Source organism: Pseudorca crassidens, chromosome 5 (assembly GCF_039906515.1).
Source record: "Pseudorca crassidens isolate mPseCra1 chromosome 5, mPseCra1.hap1, whole genome shotgun sequence".
NCBI classification, from domain to species: domain Eukaryota; kingdom Metazoa; phylum Chordata; class Mammalia; order Artiodactyla; family Delphinidae; genus Pseudorca; species Pseudorca crassidens.
Window position 1 is genome coordinate 108,962,933 of NC_090300.1, and position 22,883 is coordinate 108,985,815.

A 22,883-nucleotide genomic window follows, 5' to 3' on the forward strand; every position below is an offset into this window, starting at 1 on the left:
GAATGGAAACCCTGTTCACAAGAAAAAAAGAAAAAGGATATATCCCTTCACAAATGCTATGATTTCACACATTTAAAACAGAAGTCAAGTATTGTCTCTCATCTACTCTAAAAACACTTCAGTAGTTCCCACTAAAGTCATCTGTCACTTTCTAAAATACTCTTACTTTACAAAGGTTTGACTTCTTGTCTTTGTGTCTCTACACCAGAATTCAACTGCACAGTAGTAGGGGCTCTTTTGTTTTTGCTTATTTTGGTTTTTCCAGAGCTTAGCACCTAGCACACAATGGGGACTAAATAAATATTTGCTGAAGTAAAAGTTCAAGAATAGATTGCCAAGAACACAAGTGTCAAAGGAAAAATGGAATGGAAAATTAAGAAGTTTTAAATACTTGAATATAGACTCTAATTAGAATGCAGGCTCCATGAGAACAGGTATTTTTACCACTTGCTGAATGTAAGGATGGATAAAGTAGAAAGTTCAATATAATGTACCTAATTTCACTGATTCTAAGATACATTTTTTCATATTTTTATAACTCTGAAATCAGATTATGTTTTACATTCAATGCTATCTTTGAATCCATGTCAGCCTGGTAATGGTCATGATGTAGTTGTCATTCTGCATGCACGGACATTCAGAGACAATATGAAAACTTGCAAAAGGGTATATTGGTGACGCAGAATAAAATCCAGGAGACTAGCAGAGCACTCTCTTAACTCTTGGATATCAGATGGTATAGGAAGGGTATAGGGTAATTAATCTAATTTAACACTACCCCTGAAGCAGGAGTCAAAAGTTGATTAAACAGAACTTATTATAAAGCCAGCTTAAGCTTTTAAAAGCCCAGTACCAGTGACTTTGAGTTCTTTTATTAATTATTTTAGGAAATGCTGCATCACCAACACTTTTGATGCCACTGAAGACAAAATGGTATAGAAAAATAGACACTGATGACTGGAAAGGAAAAGCAATTCTAGAGTAAGCTTCTGAATGTGAAGAAGTTTTAGATATACCTTAGCCAATTAAGTTTGCTTATAGTTTTCCTATTTTATGTATGTACCAGAGTGATCACTCATAAAAATCTGCTTTAATTCAGTCTAAAAGTTCTTTAAATAAACATGAAATAAAAATTCTAGGTGAGAGAAAGCACTGCATGACTTTCTGTTACTCTGATGACTTCCTTCCTCAAGGTAGATTGCAATACGTTGTCTGAACAACTATACCTCTAGGGGGAGCTCAAAGTACATCTTTCTTTATTCCACCCCAAAAAAGGGCAATGAGACTGCCAAGGACCCATCAGTGAGCCACGGTACTACGTATTGCTTCCCAACAAAATGGTAAAAACATCAAATGTTCTTTTATCTACAGGTGAGGTCTTAGATCTTTTGTCATTCCCTTCTGGATTTACTCTTCACTCATAGAGCATGTGAAAAAAAAAAAAAAAAAAAAAACAAAAAACTGTCTCCTATCTTGGGAAGGCTATTAAGAAAACAGATGACAAAATCAGGAGACAACCAAAGGAAAAAGTGGCATGGGACAAACAGCCTGCTTCTAGTCTAGGCAAAAAGAGTCCTTTTTCCAGGCTGAGTTCTACATGGGGCTTTGGAACAAAAGCCTTTAGCAATAAAAAGCAAGTATATGTCCAAGATGCGCTTGGGAATCTATAAGGGTGGTGGCAGCAGGCTCTAGTCTAGCAAATGTGGAATTAGAATCCTCTGTATGAATTGCTTAGAAGTACAGCTAAAGATTAATTTTAAGAACTTTCTTTTTTGCCAACATAACAGAATCTTAAGCACTGCCACCTTAAGTAAATATAAAAGCTTATAATCAATATACTATTTTTAGGTGGGGAATGAAGGCCTGTTTTAAATGTAGACAAAATGTAGACAAAATGTTTTACCTGGAATGATCCAAGAATATCCTTTAAGGGCTCTTCATAAAACTCATCTCTTCCAAAGAACAGCAGCAACTCAAAGAAACTCCTGGAAAGAATAAGTGAATGATAACTTTCATTGCTTCTCTGAATTTTTGCCCCAATTTAAAAGTCTCAAGAGATACCAGTTATATAATATCAGATATTTAGTTTTAAAATAGTTGGCTTTGAAAAATTATATTGATCATTTAGGATTCATGTTATGTTTTCAGTAAAATTATAATAAAAAGAAATACACTGAAATTCTATACCTATAGAATGAACAATTACATTACTTATGTCTACCAGTGTTCACAGTGGGGGAAAAAATGCAATGGTATACCAGGTGGCAAAAATGTGGCTATACATATAACAATGATTCAAAATGGGCACATAGTCCAGCTTCACCCCAATACAATGGACCCCAGAGAAAACTCAAAATCTGATTGTTTTTCAAAGAGATACAAGGGGTGGTAAAATTGACCCAAAAATATAAGAGGCACAATGAAAAGTCTCAGCCAACATTTATATTATAGCAATATCACCAATTTTATACCTAATACATGACACATGGTCCTCAAACCCTAGGCTTACCTTGATTATCCCATTTATGTTAAGTTGTCCAAACTCTGTGGTTCCTCCTTTTTAAATAAATTATTTGGAAAATACTGTTACTAAGTACTTTATGTGCCTTTAACAATTCATGAGTTCACACAGGCAGAAATATAACTTATTTCCTAATCATGAGCATGGAAAACTATTAAAAATTATTTAGTAATCCAAAAGTATCACAATGACGAATCCCCGAAAAATTTTAAATTTTATTAACCTAGAAGACTCAACTAGGAATACCTGAAGTCGTATTTTTTTAAACACTTGTGGTGCCTTTTTTTGAGGCATAATTGACACACAACAATATATTGGTGTCAGCTGTACAACATAATGATTCAACATTTGTATATATTGTGAAATGATCACAGTAAGTCTAGTTAACATCCATCACCATACATAGTTGCAATTTTTTTCTTGTGATGAGAACTTTTAAGATTTATTCTCTTAGCAATTTTCAAATACGCAACATAGTATTATTAACTATAGTCACCATGCTGTGTATTATTAATACATCTCCATGATTTATTTATTTTATAACTGGAAGTCTGTACCTTTGTCTCGCTTCGTGCATTCTGCCTACTCCCCACCCCCCACCTCTAGCAACCACTAATCTGCTCTCTGTATCTATGAGCTTGGTATTTTGGGGGTTCTTGGGGTTTTTTTGTCTTAAAATTCAACATATAGGTGAGCTCATACAGTATTTGTCTTTATCTGACTTATTTCACTTAGCATAATGCCCTTAAGGTTCATCCACGCTGTCACAAATGGCAATACTGCATTTTTTTAATGGCTAAATAATGTTTGATTGTGTATATATACCACATCTTCTTTATCCACTAATCCACTGATGGACACACTTAGGTTGTTTCCACATCTCAGCTCTTGTAAATAATGCTGCAATAAACATGGGGTGCATATGTCTTTGTGAGTTAGTGTTTTCATTTTCTTTGGATAAATACTGAAGTGGAATTGCTGGATCATATGATAGTTCCAATTTTAATTTTTTGAGGAAACTCCAGACTGTCTGCACCAATTTACATTCCCACTAACAGTGTACAAAGGTTCCCTTTTCTCTGCATCCGTGCCAACATGTATTATTTCTTGTCTTTTTACTTTTTGCCTTTAATCAAAGCAAATCACTAATAAAGACAACTTTTAAAATACAAATGCAAATGTAGAATATAACTGAGAATTTTAAAATTATATAAAAGACCTAGGTATTACACAATAATTACAAAGACCCTTCTAAATACAGTATAGTAACCATACTCCATAAACTGATATATTTATAAATTTGACTACTTAAAATTTTTAAATGTCAACAGAAAAAAACCACATAAAAGCAGTCAAAAGTAAAATAATACACTGAGAATCTTTGCTGATTTCCTTAATTAAAAAGCTTATATAAGTAATTTTTGTTTTAAAAAAAACCAGTTAACAACCTAGTAGAAAACTGGGAGAGAAGACCACAGAAAAGAAACGCAAGTGGATTTTTTTTCAAATATGAAAAGATTCTCTATAATTAAATAAGTGAAATTATAAAGATGAAATGTCATCTCTCCTATCTTATTTACAAAAATAAAAATGTTGATATATCCCATGATGGCTCTGAAGTACAGAAATAGGCTCTGCTATCTAGTTGGAGGGATGATAAGTGGTACTACTTTTAAAGGCAACATAGTAATAGTCAACAAAATTTTAAACGCACACATACCACTAGACTTACCATTTCCATTTATAAGAATTTAATCCTCCAAATAATACACACATAAGTTCAAAGACACACATATATATGGATATGCATCCACAGATGGTTTGTAGCAGTAAAACAATGGAAACATACTAAATGTCTACCACAAGGGACTGGTTAAATTATAATATACCCATGAAGTGAAATATAATACAAATATTAATGAGAATATTATTGAGAATATATTTACATCTATATGAATAGATAAGGGGAAAATTCCAGCATATATTGTTAAACAAAGATGGAGAAATCTATTCATTACATTATCACTGGTGTAAAGGAAGGGAGAGAGTAGAAGGCACATGTACACCAATGCATGTTGCCAGACTACTAGAGGGATATGCAACAAACTGGTAAAAACAGTTGCCTTTACATAGGGGAAAAAGAAACTAGGGGTCAGGGATGAAAAGGAGAATTATTTTTCATTATCAACCATTATGTATTTATTTTACCATCAATAAGTAAGTATAAAATAGCACCATCAACGTACTTCTGGAATCTTCTCCATCCCTATTAATAAAGCATTAATTCACATCTATCTCATCTTTAAACTTCTAATAGACCCTATCTCCTGTCTTGCTATTCCACACTTACCTAAAATCCATGTTCAACATGGCTGCCATTGTTATCTTCCTAAAACACAGAATGATCTACTTACAGACTTAACACTTGCTGTGTAGATTTTACCATCTAAAGACCTTCAGCTGACACATTTGTTTATATAGATCAAATATTTTTAAAAAATATTTTAGTTTCCAATATTTAAAAACTGTCGTATTTCAGATTAAATGTAGATTTCTCTGAGCTCTTGATAAAGAGGAACCCCTGTAACACAGGGCTTGCATCTCTCCATAGCAAAATAAGCTGAGCAGCTACTGCCTTTAGTCAGGGCATGGACCTCTCTTCCAATTTGTCAGTGTCCATCCATCTCCCATTTCCCCAGCACACTGCCTGCTTGACTTATTTATTACTTATATTCCCATTCTATTTTATTTAGGTATTTGAGATCACTGATGAAGAGGAGGAAATTCAGATTCCTTATTTTGACATAAGAACCTTTATGTCTGATCCAAAACTACTTTTACACACAGATATTACTAAATTCCATGCTCAAATTGCAGCAAACTTTCCTACATAGCCTAAAACTCCTGTGTGCTTAAAGGTGTTTAGATCTGTTGCTTCCTCAAGACCTATTTATATGATTCCACCTAGGAACTTAGCCTAAAAACTCCCCTGCTTCTCTCCAGACTAATACATAGGTGATTCTTCTGTACTATCATAGTACTGTACTTTGCATGTATCACTATTATAACATGTTGAAACAAGGAGGTGTTAACTTTGTGCTAGGTAGAATGGGGTAGAAATTGCATCATTACATTGAGTAGATAGTACTGACTGGTAGACCACTTAATTCTATTGAAGGAGGAAGAGATACAAAGGTTTTTAGTAGAAATAAAATATGCTATGGCAGTAAATTTAGAGATGAATGTGCAGATTAATATGACCTTGTAGATAATCTAAATATGCAGAATTATGTATTATGTGAACATGAAAGGGGAGCCAACATTACAAGAGATCTGTATATGCCTCACTATCAGCTACCTCAATAACAAGGCCCAAGTCCATTATAATGACATTAAAATGAGAAAAACTATATGCAAAATAAGTAGAGTAAATAATGATAAAACAATATGGTCTAGCTAACTCTGCCTGAGGGTAAGATTCAGGAAAGTCAACAAGTATTTACATAGTAGTGAAATCACTAAGGGAAAAACCTAGAGTATATGTAGAAGTAGAAACTTCTTGTCTCAGACCTGTTGAATTTCCTATTGCCTAGTGTAAAGGATCAACTAAGTGTTTAGAGATCAAATTGTCTAGCCCTCAAGGAGACAAACTCTACAAGATGCAGAGTAAATGAGTCCACAGTAGAACAAGGTAGGACTCCAAAATATACATAGCAGTCTACAGCAGGAAGGCCTGTTGTTGTATAATACATGAGATAAGAATAGTTAGCCATATTTAAACTGTTAAAAAACAAAGACGGGCTTTCCTGGTGGCGCAGTGGTTGAGAGTCCGCCTGCCGATGCAGGGGACACGGGTTCATGCCCCGGTCCGGGAAGATCCCACATGCCGCGGAGCGGCTGGGCCCGTGAGCCATGGCCGCTGAGCCTGCGCATCCGGAGCCTGTGCTCCGCAATGGGAGAGGCCACAACAGTGAGAGGCCCGCGTACCACAAAAAAAAAAAAAAAAAAAAAAAGACAAAAACAAACAACCCCCCCCCCAAAACAAAACAAAACAAAAAACCCAAGAGAATAATATTTCCTAACAGGTAAAAATTACATGAAATTTAAATATTACTGTCAATAAGTACATTATTATTCAAACAGAACCACACCCATATATTTACATATTGACTATGGTTGCTTTCATACTAGATAATAGAACTGAGTAGTGGCCACAGAGACCTTATGAGTTAAGCCTAAAAATACTTGCTATCTGGCCCTTTACTCACCCATGGTCTACAGCCACACTGGGTTTCAATCTCAGCACCACCATCTCCTTGATATGTGACCCTGGGCAAGTCACTTAATATCTCTGTGCCTCGGTTTCTTTATTTATAAAACAGGAACAATAACTGTAGCTACCTCTTGTAAAGCACTTAAAACAATCCCTGGAGGTGCTATAGGTGCATGCTAATAATAATATAGTACTACTACTTCTATTATTAACATTGCCATCAAAGTTTCCTTCAACAATCTAAGAAGAAACCTGAGGTCTTCACAGATTTGTTCTTCTCAGCTCTGCATATGTCAATTTTGTTGATATGTAAGACACCAATTTTTCCTCACTTAAATTATGAAGATTTTTTAAGATATCTAACTAAATTCATCAAAATGTTTCTTTCCAAAAATTTATTATTGTATAATGTTATATTGGTTTTTAATGTTGAATATGTTTCATATAGTGTTTAATGTTTGTGTAATAAAATATTTAGTATAATGCTTAATATGTCATAGTCTGTACATTAACCAATTATAATTAATATTAGTCCAAATTATGGGTTACCTACAGTTCATTCACCTAAATTGAAATAATTACTCAAAATAGAAATACCTACGTAAAATGATTTATATAAAAACATAAATTATTTGCAGTGGGACAAGTATATTATAGATGGTATGCCCTTTGAATTTAAAAAAGTATACCTTTTACCATCATTTTTATTTGACTTTCATCAATCAGTATATTCCTATTAGCTACGTAAGTTTAAATAACTAGAATATCACTAAAGTCTCCAGTTATGAAACAAACTATATTCTATCCTTGGGTTGCTTGGAATTCAGACAATATATTACAAGTGTTTACCAGATTTCACATATATTACAAGTGGTAATAAGGTGCCAGACTTCTTAAAATACAAAGGCACACATAAATAGATTGGTAATTATGACCAGAATTACTTTTCTTTTTTGGGTCTCTGAAGCAGATAAGTAATTTTCACACTAAAATATAAGAATGTGGATTTGTGCATTTATCTGCCATAGGAAAATTCCACTAAATTATGATGCTTAACTATCCAAATACAAGAAATCCACTTACTAATTTAAGCCAAAGAAAATTAGGTCTGTTCTACATGAATTAAATAAGAATAGAATAAAATGTTATTGCCCACACTTTAAACACTCATTTTTAACAATTTCTTCTACACTTACTAACTCTAAATCTTTGATCATATAGATGTTTCAACTCAGCAGTACTTAATCTTTTTTTTTTTTTTTTCCTTTGGCCATGCCCGTGCAGCATGTGGGACCTTAGTTCCCTGACCAGAAAACGAACCTGCACCTGCTGTAGTGGAAGTGTGGAGTCTTAACCACTGGACCACCAGGGAAGTCCCAGCACTACTTAATATTAACAAAGAGCATTACTTTGTCATACTCAAGCATTCCAATGCATTTATCTTCAAAATACTTTCTTCAGTAACGTCTTTAGTGAGGAAAGAAGAGGTTCATAGTTTTTTTTTTCAACTATATACTGATAAACTGTATCAGTATAAAACATTATTTTCTCTAAAGTATGACAGACTAGTACCCTTAGCGATTCACCATCAGAAAACAAGTAAAATGCTGGATAAAACAGCTGGCTTTTGCCTTGACTAAAACTTCAAACAGCTATGCCAATATGCTCCTCCCACCAACTTCACCACATTTCTAAGACTGTTAAGGAAAACTGTCTGGTTGCACTTTGAACTACCCTGGAAAAGAAAAAAAAAAAAAAAATCTAGTTTTAAAATCCTCTCATATAGGTTGTCACCTGAATTCATATTGCGTACATGGTCCAAAAATTCTCAAGCCAAGAATTTAGCTAAGATTGGTCCTGGACTAGTAATATCTCCAGGTCCCTGCCAGAAACAAATGTAGATCCTTTCTGAATATCCACTTCAAATTCAGGCCTCAATTTTTGCAAATAAATTTATTCCAAGAAAATACAAATTCACAATGTAAATAATAATGATGATGACAATAAAAACCACAGTATATAAGGAAACACAACACCATGAGCAAGAAGCAACAGAAAGTCCATAAAGACTTTATATATTTAAACCAGACCCAGAATATAAAATGAGGATAATATTAAGGAATAAAGTAATATTAAAATAATAAAAAATAGTAGTCAAAAAATTATAGAAATAAAAAGTAAAATCAATGAAATTAAAAGCCAATGAACATATTTAATTGCAGATTAGACACAGCTGAAGAAAGAACTGGTAAACAGAAAGATCTGTAAAAAAATAAAGTGCAATACAGAGAGACAAAGAAATGGAAAATACAAGCAAGAGTTAAAGACATGAGGAATGGAGTGTACAAGTCTAACATCCCTAATCATACTTCAAAAAAAAAAAAAAAGAATGAGAGAATGAAGCTAAGACAAAAACTGGGTAAGAATTTTTTCATAACTGATGAAAGATACCAATCCTCAGGTACAGGAAGCCCAGAAAATCTCAATAATGATTAATAAAAATAAATCTATACCTAGCTAATCACAGTAAGCTATAAAATGCCAAATACAAAGAACAATATATAAACAACCAGAGAATAATAAAGACAGTTTACAAAGACACAGGTAATTAAATTAGCAAGAAGAGTCTAAGATGCAAATTAGTAAGCATATAGGCTAAAACATTTGACAGCATGAAGCAATAATAATAATTTCATCTGGGCTTTTAAAAGTCATAGCAAAAATACATGGTATCAATAAACATTAAAGTTGGAAGGAGAAGTTTCAGCCTTAGTGTTCCAGTGTTTTTGAAGTGGAGGAAGATAAAGAGCATATAAAATATATACTTTAGTAAGTTAAATATTAAATTCTCCTAATTTATAAATTTACATAACTTCAAGTTTTTCTGAAAGTAGAAAGTTGATTACAAAGTTAATATCTAGGAAAACCATGAAATAGCATGAGCAATGAAAAGGAACTTGCCAATATTAAAACATTTTGTAAAGCCTTTATGATTCAACTAGCATTATACTGACACATCAACAAATAGCCTAATGAAATCAAATGGAAAATCCAAAAATAGGACAACTGCATGTGAAAAATGAGTATATGACAAAAACAGCATCTCAAATCAGGGAAAATGTTTACTCCATATCACATAGCCCAATACTAAAAGACAAAATTGATTCACTCCAATTTCCAAACACAAGAAAAAATTCAAAATGGATTAAAAACCCTAAATATAAAAAATTAAACACTACAAATATCAGAAGTAATCACATATAACTTGGTTATAGAGAACTTTTTCTTAACTATGACTCAAAAGTCAGAAGCAACAGAACACTGATAAATTTTAATTACATTTTAAAATGTCTAAAAGTATAATTGCCATAAGGAAAGCAAAACATAAATGAAAACATATACATTTGTAACTAGTATCAGAGGAAGGGGTTAATATCCCTAATACATAAAGAGTTTATGAAAACTGAGAAGAAAAAGTCCAACTAACTTATAGAAAATGGGCTTGAGATAATATAAACAGGTAGCTCATGGAAAATGAAACAAAATAGTCTTTAAGGATATGCAAAAGGGTGTTCACCTTCACTCACAATAAGAAAAATACAAATTAAAACCACATTGACATGCCATTTCTCTCCTATTAGCTTAGCAAAAAATCAAAAGTTTGACAACAAAAAACTGTGGTGAGGTTGGAGGTAAAGCTTTATTTTATGGGTGAGAATGCAAAATGGTACAAGCTGTATAAAGGGAACTTTGAGACTACTTAGCAAAATTACATATCTATTCATCCTTTGACACAGATTCTAGGAGCCTACCCCAAAAATCTACTGGCAAACATACAAAAAGATGTATGCCAATGGATATTACTCATAGCACTACTTGTAATAGGAAAACAATGGAAGCAATCCAAATACTTATCAATAGAAGGCATGTTGAATGAACTATGGTATATCTACACAATATTGTAAGATGTAAAAAGGAATTTGGACTATCGCTGTATCACTATGGAGTGATCTCCAAGATATAATATTAAGTGAAAAAAGCAGAGTGTAGAAAAGTGTGTACCTGTTTATCTAAAAAAGGGTGTAGGGGTATGGATATATATCTGTTGGAACTTGCTTTTCTATCCAACTAATTTGTCTTTTTTAATAGGTTTAGGCAATTTACATATATTGCTTGGATTAAAACCTACCATGGATTTGTTCTCTGTTCATTGCTCCATTTGATGCTTCTTCCACCTTCTTTTGGATTGAGTGATTTTATGATTCCATTTTATCTCTATTTTCGCTTAATATATCCATCTCTGTATTCAATGTTTTTAGTGATTACTCTAGGGTTTACCTTATATATAAGTCCTAGCCTACCTTCAAATGATATTATGCTGCTTTAAGTATAATATAATAATCCTTGTGCTCTTTTTGTCATTCATTTAAATTTTACATGCTACAAACAATACTTCACTACAATTTTTGCTTTAATCTCAGCACTTAGAAAATATAACCCATAGGCTGGCTGCCAGTTTCTGTAAAAGTTTTACTGGAACACAGCCACATGCATTCACTTATGTTGTCTATGGCTACCTTGGTGCTACAAGAGCAGAGTTGAGTAGTTACTCTATGATCTGCAAGGCTAAAGTATATGGCCTTTAAAAAAAAAAAAAAAATGTTTGCCAACCCCTGCATTAAACAGTTATGTTTCACAGTGACTAAAAATTTTTTAAATTCAATTTTATATTTACAGTTGGCCCTTAAACAACATAGATTTGAACTGTGAAGGTCCACTTATATGCAGATTTCTTTCAATAAATACGTACTGAAGTACTATGCAATCTGTGATTGGCTGAATCCATGGATGCAGAATTGCAGAAATGGAAGCCTGACTGTAAAGTTCTACATGAATTTTCGACTGTGTGGGAGGTTGGTGCCCCTAACCCCTCCACCATTCAAGGGTCAACTGCATCTTCAAGCTTGTACCATTTTCAGATCTCATTTCTTTAGGTAGATTTTCTGTCTGGCATCATACTTGTACTACTTTTTTTTGTAGTTCAGGTGTTCTGGGAATAAGTCTTTCAGTTTTTGCTTCCCCAAAAACATCTTTATTTCTCCCTCTTGAACTGATAGTTGAAAGAATTGTTCTTTCAGCACTTTAAAGATGTCACTTGACTGTGTTCTGGCTTGCATAGTTTCTGAGATGCCTGCTGTAGCTTTCTAAATTAGGTAATGTCTTTGTTCTCTGGTGGCCTTCAAGATTTTCTCTGTGATTTTTTGAGTTTGAATGTGATGCACCTAGGGGACCTAGGTGGTAGTCTGAGAGAGTTTGAAATTATCCTGTTTGTTGTTCTGAGTTTCTTAGACCTGTGGTTTAACATCTTTCATTATATTTGAAAACTTCATGGCTACTATTTTATACTTCTTCTGCCTCATTTTTCTTCTCTTTCTGGGATTCTAACAGACGTATGTTATACAATTTCATATTTTCCCAACACTCTTAGATGCTCTGTTGTTTTCTTCTCTTTTTCTCTTTGTCATTTAGTTTGGGTAATTTCTTCTGACCTATATTTGAGTTCATTCATTCTTTCCACAATTGTGTTGTGTTGACTCTACTGATGAGCACATCAGAGGCATTCTTAATCTGTTACTATATCTTTTACTTCCAGCATTTCCATATGAATCTTTCTTAAAAAGTGTCTCAGCTCTCTGCTGGAATTCTCAATATGTTCAACCATGTTATCCATTTTTCCCACTAGATCTTTATATCTAAATTTGATTCTACAAACTGCTTTGTCTCTTGATAGTGCATTTTTTTCTTTTTCTTTTTTATGTGTCTATAATTTTTGACTGAAAGCTGTACTTTATAATATATGAAAGTATAAACAGATGTTAATAAAATTGGTGCCTGGAAACAGACAAGCCTTTTCTTCTGCTAGCCTTTACTGTTGGGCATTTAAATAAATCTACTCATGAGTTAAGTGAGTTTGTGTTATTGCTATCATGTGGGTTGTTGCTATCATGACCTTCAGTGCACCACTGTCTTCCTCCAATGTTATATTAGGTTGAGGGTGGAGCCTGGGTTGCCAGATAATATTTTAGGCTTTCTGGGCCACATTAAGTCTCTCTCACATTTTTTTTTTTACACACCATTGCTTAAAAATATAAAGACCAGTCTTAGCTTGGGAGCCATATTAAAAAAAAAAACAAAAAAAACAGAAACAGCCATGGGCAGCATTTGACCCCATGGGCCATAGTCTGCCAACTCCTAAGGTAAAGAATAATCAGGTTAAGCAGAGAAATAGAAGACATAAAAGACCCAATTAAAACTTTCATAAATAAAAAAATCCAATGTCTGAAATGAAAAATACATTGTATGGGATTAATGTCAGATTAGACTCTGCAGAAGATAAAATCAGTGAAAACAAGGTATAGCATTACTAAAACAAAACACACACACAAAAAGACAGAAAAAAATGAATAGAACAATCAGTCAAGTATAGGTCAACTGTGGATTCCCTTCAAGTGGTGTCCTTTAAGAAAACATAATGGTGATTTCTAAAAAAATTCTTTTTTTTTTACAACTGAAAATAAAATTTATTTGTAATATTTATTTAATTCATTTTAAGAAAGGAAATACATTTCTACATATTCTTGTGAAGTATCTATAGATACATGTTTTTTCTTAGCTTTCTTATCAGTTGTCTAAATAGTGAATTCTGAAAATTCTGACAAATAAGCAATGTAGGATATAATTTATGATAATCCTGTGAAAGACCTCCATAAGTTTCCACCTTACTTCTTTTTTTTTCCTAAAAAATTCTTGAGAGAATTTCCCAAATTTGGTAAAAAAGTACAAAACCAAAATTCCAAGAAATTTAAGAGTAAGAAATGTGAGAGATATTACACAAGGAAAATTACAATCAAATTTCTTAAAACCAGCAATAGATTCCAAAAGACACCAATAAGAAAATGAAAAGACAAGCCACAGAATAGGTAAAAGTATTTACGAATCATAGATCTGAAAAAGAATGTGCAACCAGAATATATAAAGAACTCTTACAACTTAATAAGGCAAACAATCCAATTTAAAAATGGGCAAAGATTTGAACAGACATTTTACCAAAGAAGATATGCAATAGCATATAGGTACATGAAAGGATATTTGCCATCAACAGCGCTGAGGAAGTGCAAATTAAAACCAAAATAAGATACCATTACACAACTAGTGGAATAGCTATCATGAAAAAGACAAATAATCACAAGTGTTAGTGAACATATGGAGACACTGAAACCTTTCTAGATAGCTGGTTAGAATTTTAAATGGTGTAGTTAGTCACTTTGGAAACAGTGTGGCAGTTCTATGTTAAACCAAAGTTAAACATAAACTTATCATAGCATCTAGCAATTCCATCCCTAGGTATCTACTCAAGAGAAATAAAAACATTTGTCCACTTGTACACAAATGTTCATAGCGAAAAAACTGCAAACAATCCATATATCCATCAATTGCTGATCGTAAAAACAAAATGTACTATATCCATACAATGGATTACTATCCAGCACAAAAATGAATGAGCTACTGATAAGTGCTAAAACATGAATGAACCTTAAAAACATTACTCTAAATGAAAGTACTCATATGTAAAAGCCTACATGTTGTGACATATTGTTTACACGAAATGTCTAGGTATAGCAGCTCTATTAAGATAGAAAACAGATCAGTAGTTGCCTTGGGCTGGGAATTGTCTGGAAGTAAGTATGAGGGATATTTTAGAGGTGGAGAAAATGTAGTAACACTGGATTGTGGTGACGGCTACACAACTTTATAAATTTACTATAAATCATTTAATTATACTTAAACTGTATGAACTTAATGACATGGAAATTATGCCTCAATAAAGCTATAAAAAATAGATAACTAGCAATGGGTAAAGAGTGTGGAGGTATAGATGAAAGAAGACTAACGATATATTGATAATTACTGAAGTTGGTGATGGGTAAGGGCAGTTCATTATACTACTCCTTCTACTTCTGTGTAGGTTTGAAAATTATAATAATTTTAAAAATTTATAAAACAATGCATTGACAAAGGTGTAGGGAAACAGGTCCTCTCTTATATGGCTGGCAATACTGTAAATTGCCTCAACTCTACAGAGAAAATTTGGCACTATCAAAATGACAAACCTAAGACTCTTTGATCTAGCAATTCTTCTCCCAGGATACCTGTACAATATACAAAACTCCTTGCACAGGTATACCTCAGATATTGCAGATTCAGGTCCAGATCACCGCAATAAAGCAAATATTGCAATAAAGACACATGACTTTTTTGGTTTCCCAGTGCATATAAAAGTTATGTTTACACTATACTATAATCTATTAAGTGTGCAATAATGTTATGTATAAAAAAGTATATACCTTAATTTAAAAATGTTTTCTTGCTAAAAAGTGCTAACCATCATTTGAGCCTTCAGTGAGTTGTAGCAGTAACATCACAGATCACTGATCACAGATAATAACAAATGTAATAATAATGAAAAAGTGTGAAACATTATGAGAATTACCAAAACATGACAAAGAGACATGAAATGAGCAAAGTCTGTTGAGCACCAACAGACCTGCTCAACGCAGGGTTGCCACAAACCTTCAACTTGCAAAAAGCACAGTTATCTGCAAATCAAATTAAGCAGAGTGCAACAAAACAAGGTATGCCTGTATATATTCCAAGTGTCACTCATACGTGGCAATTCATTAAAATTCAAGATTCATTATTGTTGACAACAGCAATAGATTGGAACATAATCTAAACACCCATTAATAGAGTACCAGTTAGTTAAAATTTTTATATATCCATAACAGTTAAATACTCTACAACCATTATAATGACTGATGATAGTTTTTCTATGATGGGGAAAAATATCTGAATGAAGATATCTGAATTAAGAAAGGGTACAAGACAGTGCGCACACTACACTAGCATTTTTGTAAAATGGAGGAAAAGGAAACATGATTTTTTTTCTTGTACATGCATAAAATATGTCTGGAAGGAAACCCAAGAGAACAATTACATTGTTTGCCTATGGAAATGGAAACTAAATGGAACTAAGTGTGTTTCCACTGTAAACAAAATTGAAAGATGTAAATTGAACAATATCTACTTGTATGCTCCTTGTATGCTCAACATAATTTTTGAATTTTGAAACACGAACATGTGTTACCTACTCAAAAAAAAAAAAAAAAAAGAAAAAGGGCACATTATATACAGGGAAACAAAAATAAGGACAGCAGACTTTTCATCAGGAAAAAAAAAATTGTGCAAGCCAGAAAACAATGGATGGACACCTTTTAAAGTACTGAGGATAAAAATCCTGTCAACCAAAAATTCAATAATCAGTGAAAATATCTTTCAAAAACAGAGGTCTCTGACCTCCAAATCAATCAGCACACTACAGAATCATATCCATCTCACTGCTGACAACCTTGTGATGAACCTATAGGATGAAAGTTTCACCCAAGGAAGTGACAGCTTTATAAAGGGTAAGAATTGAGCCTAGTGACCAAGAACTCCTCCCCCAGAGAAGAAATGAATCTCTTTCTCCCTTGGTGTTTGAGGAGCCAGCTTGGGGTCCAGCAAACCCCACCCTGACCCCAGTATCGTGTGATGGTCCCCTCTGCTCCAGTCCTCCCAACGCTTCTTGGATGAATGAAAACTGACCCATTTTCAGGGGAATGACTTTCCTCCTCACTGTGTTGGCCTGAGGTGTTGGAACAGTGTGTGATTTTTCAGTGGTTTCCTACACTGTTGGTTCCTCCCTCGAGGCTGGGAGGCAATAACTACCATCCCAGGACTTCTCAGTACATTTTTATTATCTAAACTGATGGGGGAAAATACCCCAGAGATCTCTGTCAGTTATGCAGAAGCCAACTGGTTAATGGTTAAGTTTGATCAAGGGAGGCAATGGTAGAAAACTGAAAGTTAGGAAGAAGGGAGGAATAAGTGGTCTTTTCCCCCTGCCCTTCTTCTTCTGGGACCTCTTTAGCAGTAATTATATTTCTTCTGAGGTCTCCTCTCACACAAGTCAATGTTTCTTCCCCTCATCAACCATTTCCAGTCTCCGAGTTCTAGTATTCCATCCTTGTGCCTTTGTCCTTTTATTTCCAGGACTAACAGCGACTTAACTACTAGTTGCTAAGTCTAGGTTCATCATCCTCTCCTTGGTCTATTCTTTCAGATCTTCAAACTATGAACTGGTTCTATAAATTAAATTAAATTCTCTCTACTGAATTACCTAGCATGACTTACATTTTCCTAACGAGATCTTGATTTAAATAACCTATAAAACTCACCCATAACTTATAAACTTATCTCCACCTATAAACCTATCTTAATCAAAAAGGAAGTAAAAAAGGAAACAAAAATAAACTTACTTGTGATCATTCCCTATAAGACCAGCAGGAAATTATACTCCATCCCCCCAGTTCCAAAATTAGAATGGAAAACTTTTTCTAAAGTCCATGGCTTAAGAAAAATATAACCAATAAGCTACAGCCAAGATGAGTCACATATTTGTTTTTATTAAATATTTAAAAAATATAAGTTTGCCTTGGTACCTTCATCCTAGGAAAAATTTTTAATTGCAATATAATTTACATATAACATTATATTAGTTTCAGGTGTACAATATAATAATTTGATACTTGCATGTATTACAAAATGATCACCACAACAAGTCTAGTTAACATCCGTCATCATATAGCCATAATGTTTTTTCCTGTGATAAGAGCTTACAAGATCTACTCTCTTAGCATCTTACAAATTACTAACTATATAGTCACCAAGCTATACATACATTCAATGACCTATTTATCGTATAACTGGAAAGTCTGTACCTTTTAACCACCTTCACCCATTTGGCCTACCCCCAACCCCCACCTATGGCAACCACCAATCTGTTTTCTATAGCTATGAGTTCAGTTTTGTTTTGCTTTCTTTTAGATTCCACATATAACTGAAATCATTAGGGTATTTGACTTTCTCTGTCTGACTCATTTCACTTAGCATAATAACCTCAAGGTCCATCCATGTTGTCACAGATGGCAAAACTGCATTCTTTTTTATGGCTGATAATAGTCATATATATATACATACATATACACACATACACATACATATCACATCTCTTTATCCTTTCATCTATCAGTGGACACTTAGGTTGCTTCCGTATCTTGGCTACTGTAAATAGCAATGAACATAGGGTTGGCAATATCTTTTTGAGTTAATGTTTTTACTTTTTTCATATTAATACCCAGAAGTGAAACTGCTGTATCATATGGTAGTTCTATTTTTAACTTTTTGAGGAACTTCCATAGTAGCACTTTCCACAGTGGCTGCACCAATTTACATTCCCAAAAACAGTGCACAAGGATTCCTTTTCTCCACATCCTTGCAACGCTTACTACTTCTTGTCTTTTTGATAATAGCCATTCTAACAGGTGTGAGATGATAGCTTACTGTGGTTTTGATTTGCATTTCCCTGATGATTAGTGATGTTGAACATATTTACACATACCTGTTGGTCATCTGTATGTCTTCTCTGCAAAACTGTCTATTCAGACCTACCCATTTTTTTTAATCTGATTGTTTTTTGCTACTGAGTTGTATGAGTCTTTATACTTTCTGTATTTTGGGTATTAACCCCTTGTCAGATATATAATTTGCAAATATTTTCTCTCATCCAGTAAAGTTGCTTTCCATTTTGATGGTTACCTTTGCTGTGCAGAAACTGTTTACTTTGATGTAGTCCCACATGTTGATTTTTCTTCTTTGTTTCATTTGCTTTTGGTGTCAAATCCAAATAAATTATCACCAAGAACAATGTCAAGGAGCTTGCCACCTATGTTTTCTTCTAGGAGTTTGATAGTTTCAGGTCTTACATTTGATTCTTACATCCATTGTTAGTTGATTTTTGTGTATGGTTTGAGATAGTGGTCCAGTTTCATTCTTTTGCATTTGGCTGTCCAGTTTTCCCAACACCATTTATTAAAGAGGCTGTCCAATCCCCACTGTATATTCTTGGCTCCTAAGTTATAAATTAACTGACCATGTATGTGTTGGTTTACTTCTGGGCTCCCTATTCTTTTCGAAGACCTATGTGTCTGTTTTTATGTCAGTACCATACTGTTTTGATTACTATAGTTTTGTAATATACAGTTGACCCTTGAATAACTTGGGTTTGAACTGCACAGGTACACTTATACCTGGATTTTTTCCCCTAAATATGTACTATAGTACTACACAATCTTCAGTTGGTTGAATCTGTGGATGTGGAACCTTGGATACAAGGGCTGAATGTAAAGTTATACACAGATTTTCAACTGCACAGGGGATGGGAAAGTTGGTGTCCCTAGCCCCCCATTGTTCAAGGGTCAACTTAGTTTGAAATCAGGAAATATGATGCCTTCAGCTTTGTCTTTCTTTCTCAAGATTGCCTTGCCTATTTGGGGTCTTTTATGGTTCCATACAAATTTTAGGAATTGTTAGTTCTATTTCTGTCAAAATTTTAATGTATTGTTGCATTCAGTTTGTTAATATTTGATTGAGGATTTTTGCATCTATGTTCACCAGGGACATTGACCTGTAATTTTCTTTCATGATACCCTTGTCTGGTTTTGATATTAAGGTAATGTTGGTCTCATAAAATGAGTTTGGAAGTGTTCCCCTCTATTCTATTTTCTGGATGAGTCTGAGAAGGACTGGTATTTAATTGTTTTAATGTTTGGTAGAATTTGCCAGTAAAGCTGTCTGGTCCTGGATTTTTGTTTTTTGAGAGGTTTTGGATTACTGATTCAATATCCGTACTAATAATTGCACTGTTCAGATTTTCTATTTCTTCATGATTCACTCCTGGTAGGCAGTATATGTATGTAGGAATTTATCCACTTCTTCTCAATTGTTAAATTTACTGGGGTATAATTATCTATGGTATAGTCAACTCTCTATATCTGTAGGTTCTGCATCCATGGATTCAATCCACCATAGATCAAAAATATTGGGGGTACGGGCAATTCCAGAAGGTTCCAAAAAGCAAAACTTGAATGTGCTGAGCACTAGCAATGATTTACATAGCATTTACTTTGTATTTACATTTACACAGCATTTACATTGTATTAGATATTACAAGTAATCTAGAGATGATTTACAGTACATGAGAGAATGTGCTTAGGTTATATGCAAATACTAGGCCATTTAATATAAGGGATTTGAGCATCCATGGATTTTGGTATCTGTGGGGAAATCCTGGAACTAAGCCCCCATGGATAACAAGGGACAAATGTAACCTCTTATGATCCTTTGTATTTCTATGGAATTGGCTATAGCATCTCCTCTTTTGTTTCTTACTTTTAGTCCTCTCTCTTTTTTTCTTGGTGAGTCTAGCTAAAGGTTTGTCAATTTTATTTATCTTCTCAAAGAACCAGCTCTTAGTTTCATCAATCTTTCTTATCATCCTTTTAGTCTCTATTTCATTTAGTTCCACCCTGATCTTTTGTTATTTCCTTCCTTCTACTAACTTTGGGCTTCATTTGTTCTGATTCCTTAGAGTGCAAAGTTAGGCTGTTTATTTGAGATCATTTTTTTTTCTTGATGTAAGTATTTATTGCTATGAACTTTCCTCTTACAACTGCTTTGAGACTTTCAAGATGGTGGAGGAGTAAGAGGTGGAGATCATCTTCCTCCCCACAAATACATCAGAAATACATCTACATGTGGAACAACTCCTACAGAACACCTACTGAACCCTGGCAAAAGACCTCAGACTTCCCAAAAGGCAAGAAACTCCCCACGTACCTAGGTAGGGCGAAAGAAAAAAGAAAAAAACAGAAACAATGGAATAAGAATGGGACTTGCACCTCTGGGAGGGAGCTGTGAAGGAGGAAAAGTTACCACACACTAGGAAGCCCCTTCACTGGCAGAGACGCAGGGGTTGCGGGGGGAAGCTTCGGAGCTACGGAGGAGAGCACAGCAACAGGGGTGCAGAGGGCAAAGCAGAGATTCCCGCACAGAGGATCGGTGACGACCAGCACTCACCAGCCTGAGAGGCTTGTCTGCTCACCTGCCAGGGTAGGTGGGGGCTGGGAGCTGAGGCCCTGGCTTCAGAGGTCAGATCACAGGGAGAAGACTGGGGTTAGCTGCGTGAACACAGCCTGAAGGGGGCTAGTGCAACACAGCTACTACTCCCGGAGGGAGTCCAGGAAAAAGTCTGGACCTGCCTAAGAGTCAAGAGACCACTGTTTTGGGGTGCACGAGGAGAGGGGATTCAGAGAACTGCCTAAACGAGCTCCAGAGATGGGTGCAAGCCGCGGGTCTCAGCACGGACACCACAGACGGTCATGAGACACTAAGGCTGCTGCTGCGGCCACCAAGAAGCCTGTATGCAAGCACAGGTCACTATCCACACCTCCCCCCACACCCCAGGAGCCTGTGCAGCCCGCCACTGCCAGAGTCCCGTGATCCAGGGACAACTTCCCCTGGTGAAAACACGGCGCACCTCAGGCTGTTGCAATGTCATATTGGCCTCTGCTGCCACAGGCTCGCCCCACATTCTGTACCCCTCCCTCTCCCAGGCCTGAGTGAGCCAGAGCCCCCTAATCAGCTGCTACTTTAACCCCATCCTGTCTGAGTGATGAACAGATGCCCTCAGGCGACCTACATGCAGAGGCGGGGCCAAATCCAAAGCTGAACCCCAGGAGCTGTGAGAACAAAGAAGAGAAAGGGAAATCTCTCCCAGCAGCCTCAGGAGCAGTGTATTAAATCTCCACAATCAACTTGATGTACCCTGCATCTGTGGAATACCTGAATAGACAACCAATCATCCCAAAATTGAGGTGGTGGACTTTGGGAGCAACGACATATATATTTTTTTCCTTTTTCTCTTTTTGTGAGTGTGTATGTGTATGTTTCTTTGTGTGATTTTGTCTGTATAGCTTTGTTTTTACCATTTGTCCTAGGGTTCTGTCTCTCCATTTTTTTTTTACAGTATAGTTTTTAGCACTTGTTATCATTGGTGGATTTATTTTTTGGTTTGGTTGCTCTCTTCTTTTTTTCCTTTTTCTTGTTACTTAATTTTTTTATTTTCTCATAATTATGTATTATTCTTCATTTTAATAACTTTATTTTATTTCCCCTCCCTCCCTCTCTCTCATTTTCTTTCCTTCTTTCTTTCTTTTTTTCTCCCTTTTATTCTGAGCCCTGCGGCTAACAGGGTCTTGATACTCCAGCTGGGTGTCAGGCCTATGCCTCTGAGGTGGGAGAGTGGAGTTCAAGACATTGGTACACCAGAGACCTCCAAGCTCCATGTAATATGAAATAGTGAAAGCTCTCCCAGAGATCTCCTTCTCAATGCTAAGACCCAGCTCCACTCAATGACCAGCAACCTTCAGTGCTGGACACCCTATGACAAACAACTAGCAAGACAGGAACACAATGCAACCCATTAGCAGGGAGGCTGCCTAAAATCATAATAGGGTCACAGACACCCCAAAACACACCACTGAACACGGACATGCCCACCAGAAAGACAAGACCCAGCCTCATCCACCAGAACACAGGCACTAGTCCCATCCACCAGGAAGCCTACACAACCCACTGAAACAACCCTAGCCACTGAGGGCAGACACCAAAAGCAACGGTAACTATGAATGTGCAGCCTGTGAAAAGGAGACTCCAAACACAGTAAGTAAAGCAAAAGGGGAAGACAGAGAAACACACAGCAGATGAAGGAGCAAGGTAAAAACCCACCACAACAAACAAATGAAGAGGAAAGAGGCAGTCTACCTGAAAAAGAATTCAGAGTAATGATAGCAAAGATGATCCAAAATCTTGGAAACAGAATGGAGAAAACAAAAGAAACGTTTAACAAGGACCTAGAAGAACTAAAGAGCAAACAAACAATGATGAACACCATAAATGAAATTAAAAATTCTCTAGAAGGAATCAATAGCCGAATAACTGAGGCAGAAGAATGGATAAGTAACCTGGAAGATAAAATAGTGGAAATAACTACTGCAGAGTAGAATAAAGGAAAAAGAATGAAAATAATTGAGG

General features: G+C 35.1%; 1 protein-coding gene across 4 annotated transcripts in view; it reads right to left on the minus strand.

Moving 5' to 3' along the window:
* The window catches only part of ZNF654 (zinc finger protein 654), a 94,064-nt gene that overhangs the window by 33,211 nt on the left and 37,970 nt on the right, over nucleotides 1-22,883 (minus strand). For all 4 annotated transcript variants that reach the window (XM_067739183.1, XM_067739181.1, XM_067739180.1 and 1 more), the window contains one exon: nucleotides 1,904-1,985. In XM_067739183.1, the coding sequence (XP_067595284.1) occupies nucleotides 1,904-1,985 (82 nt within the window). Of the gene's footprint in view, nucleotides 1-1,903; nucleotides 1,986-22,883 lie in introns of those variants that run through there.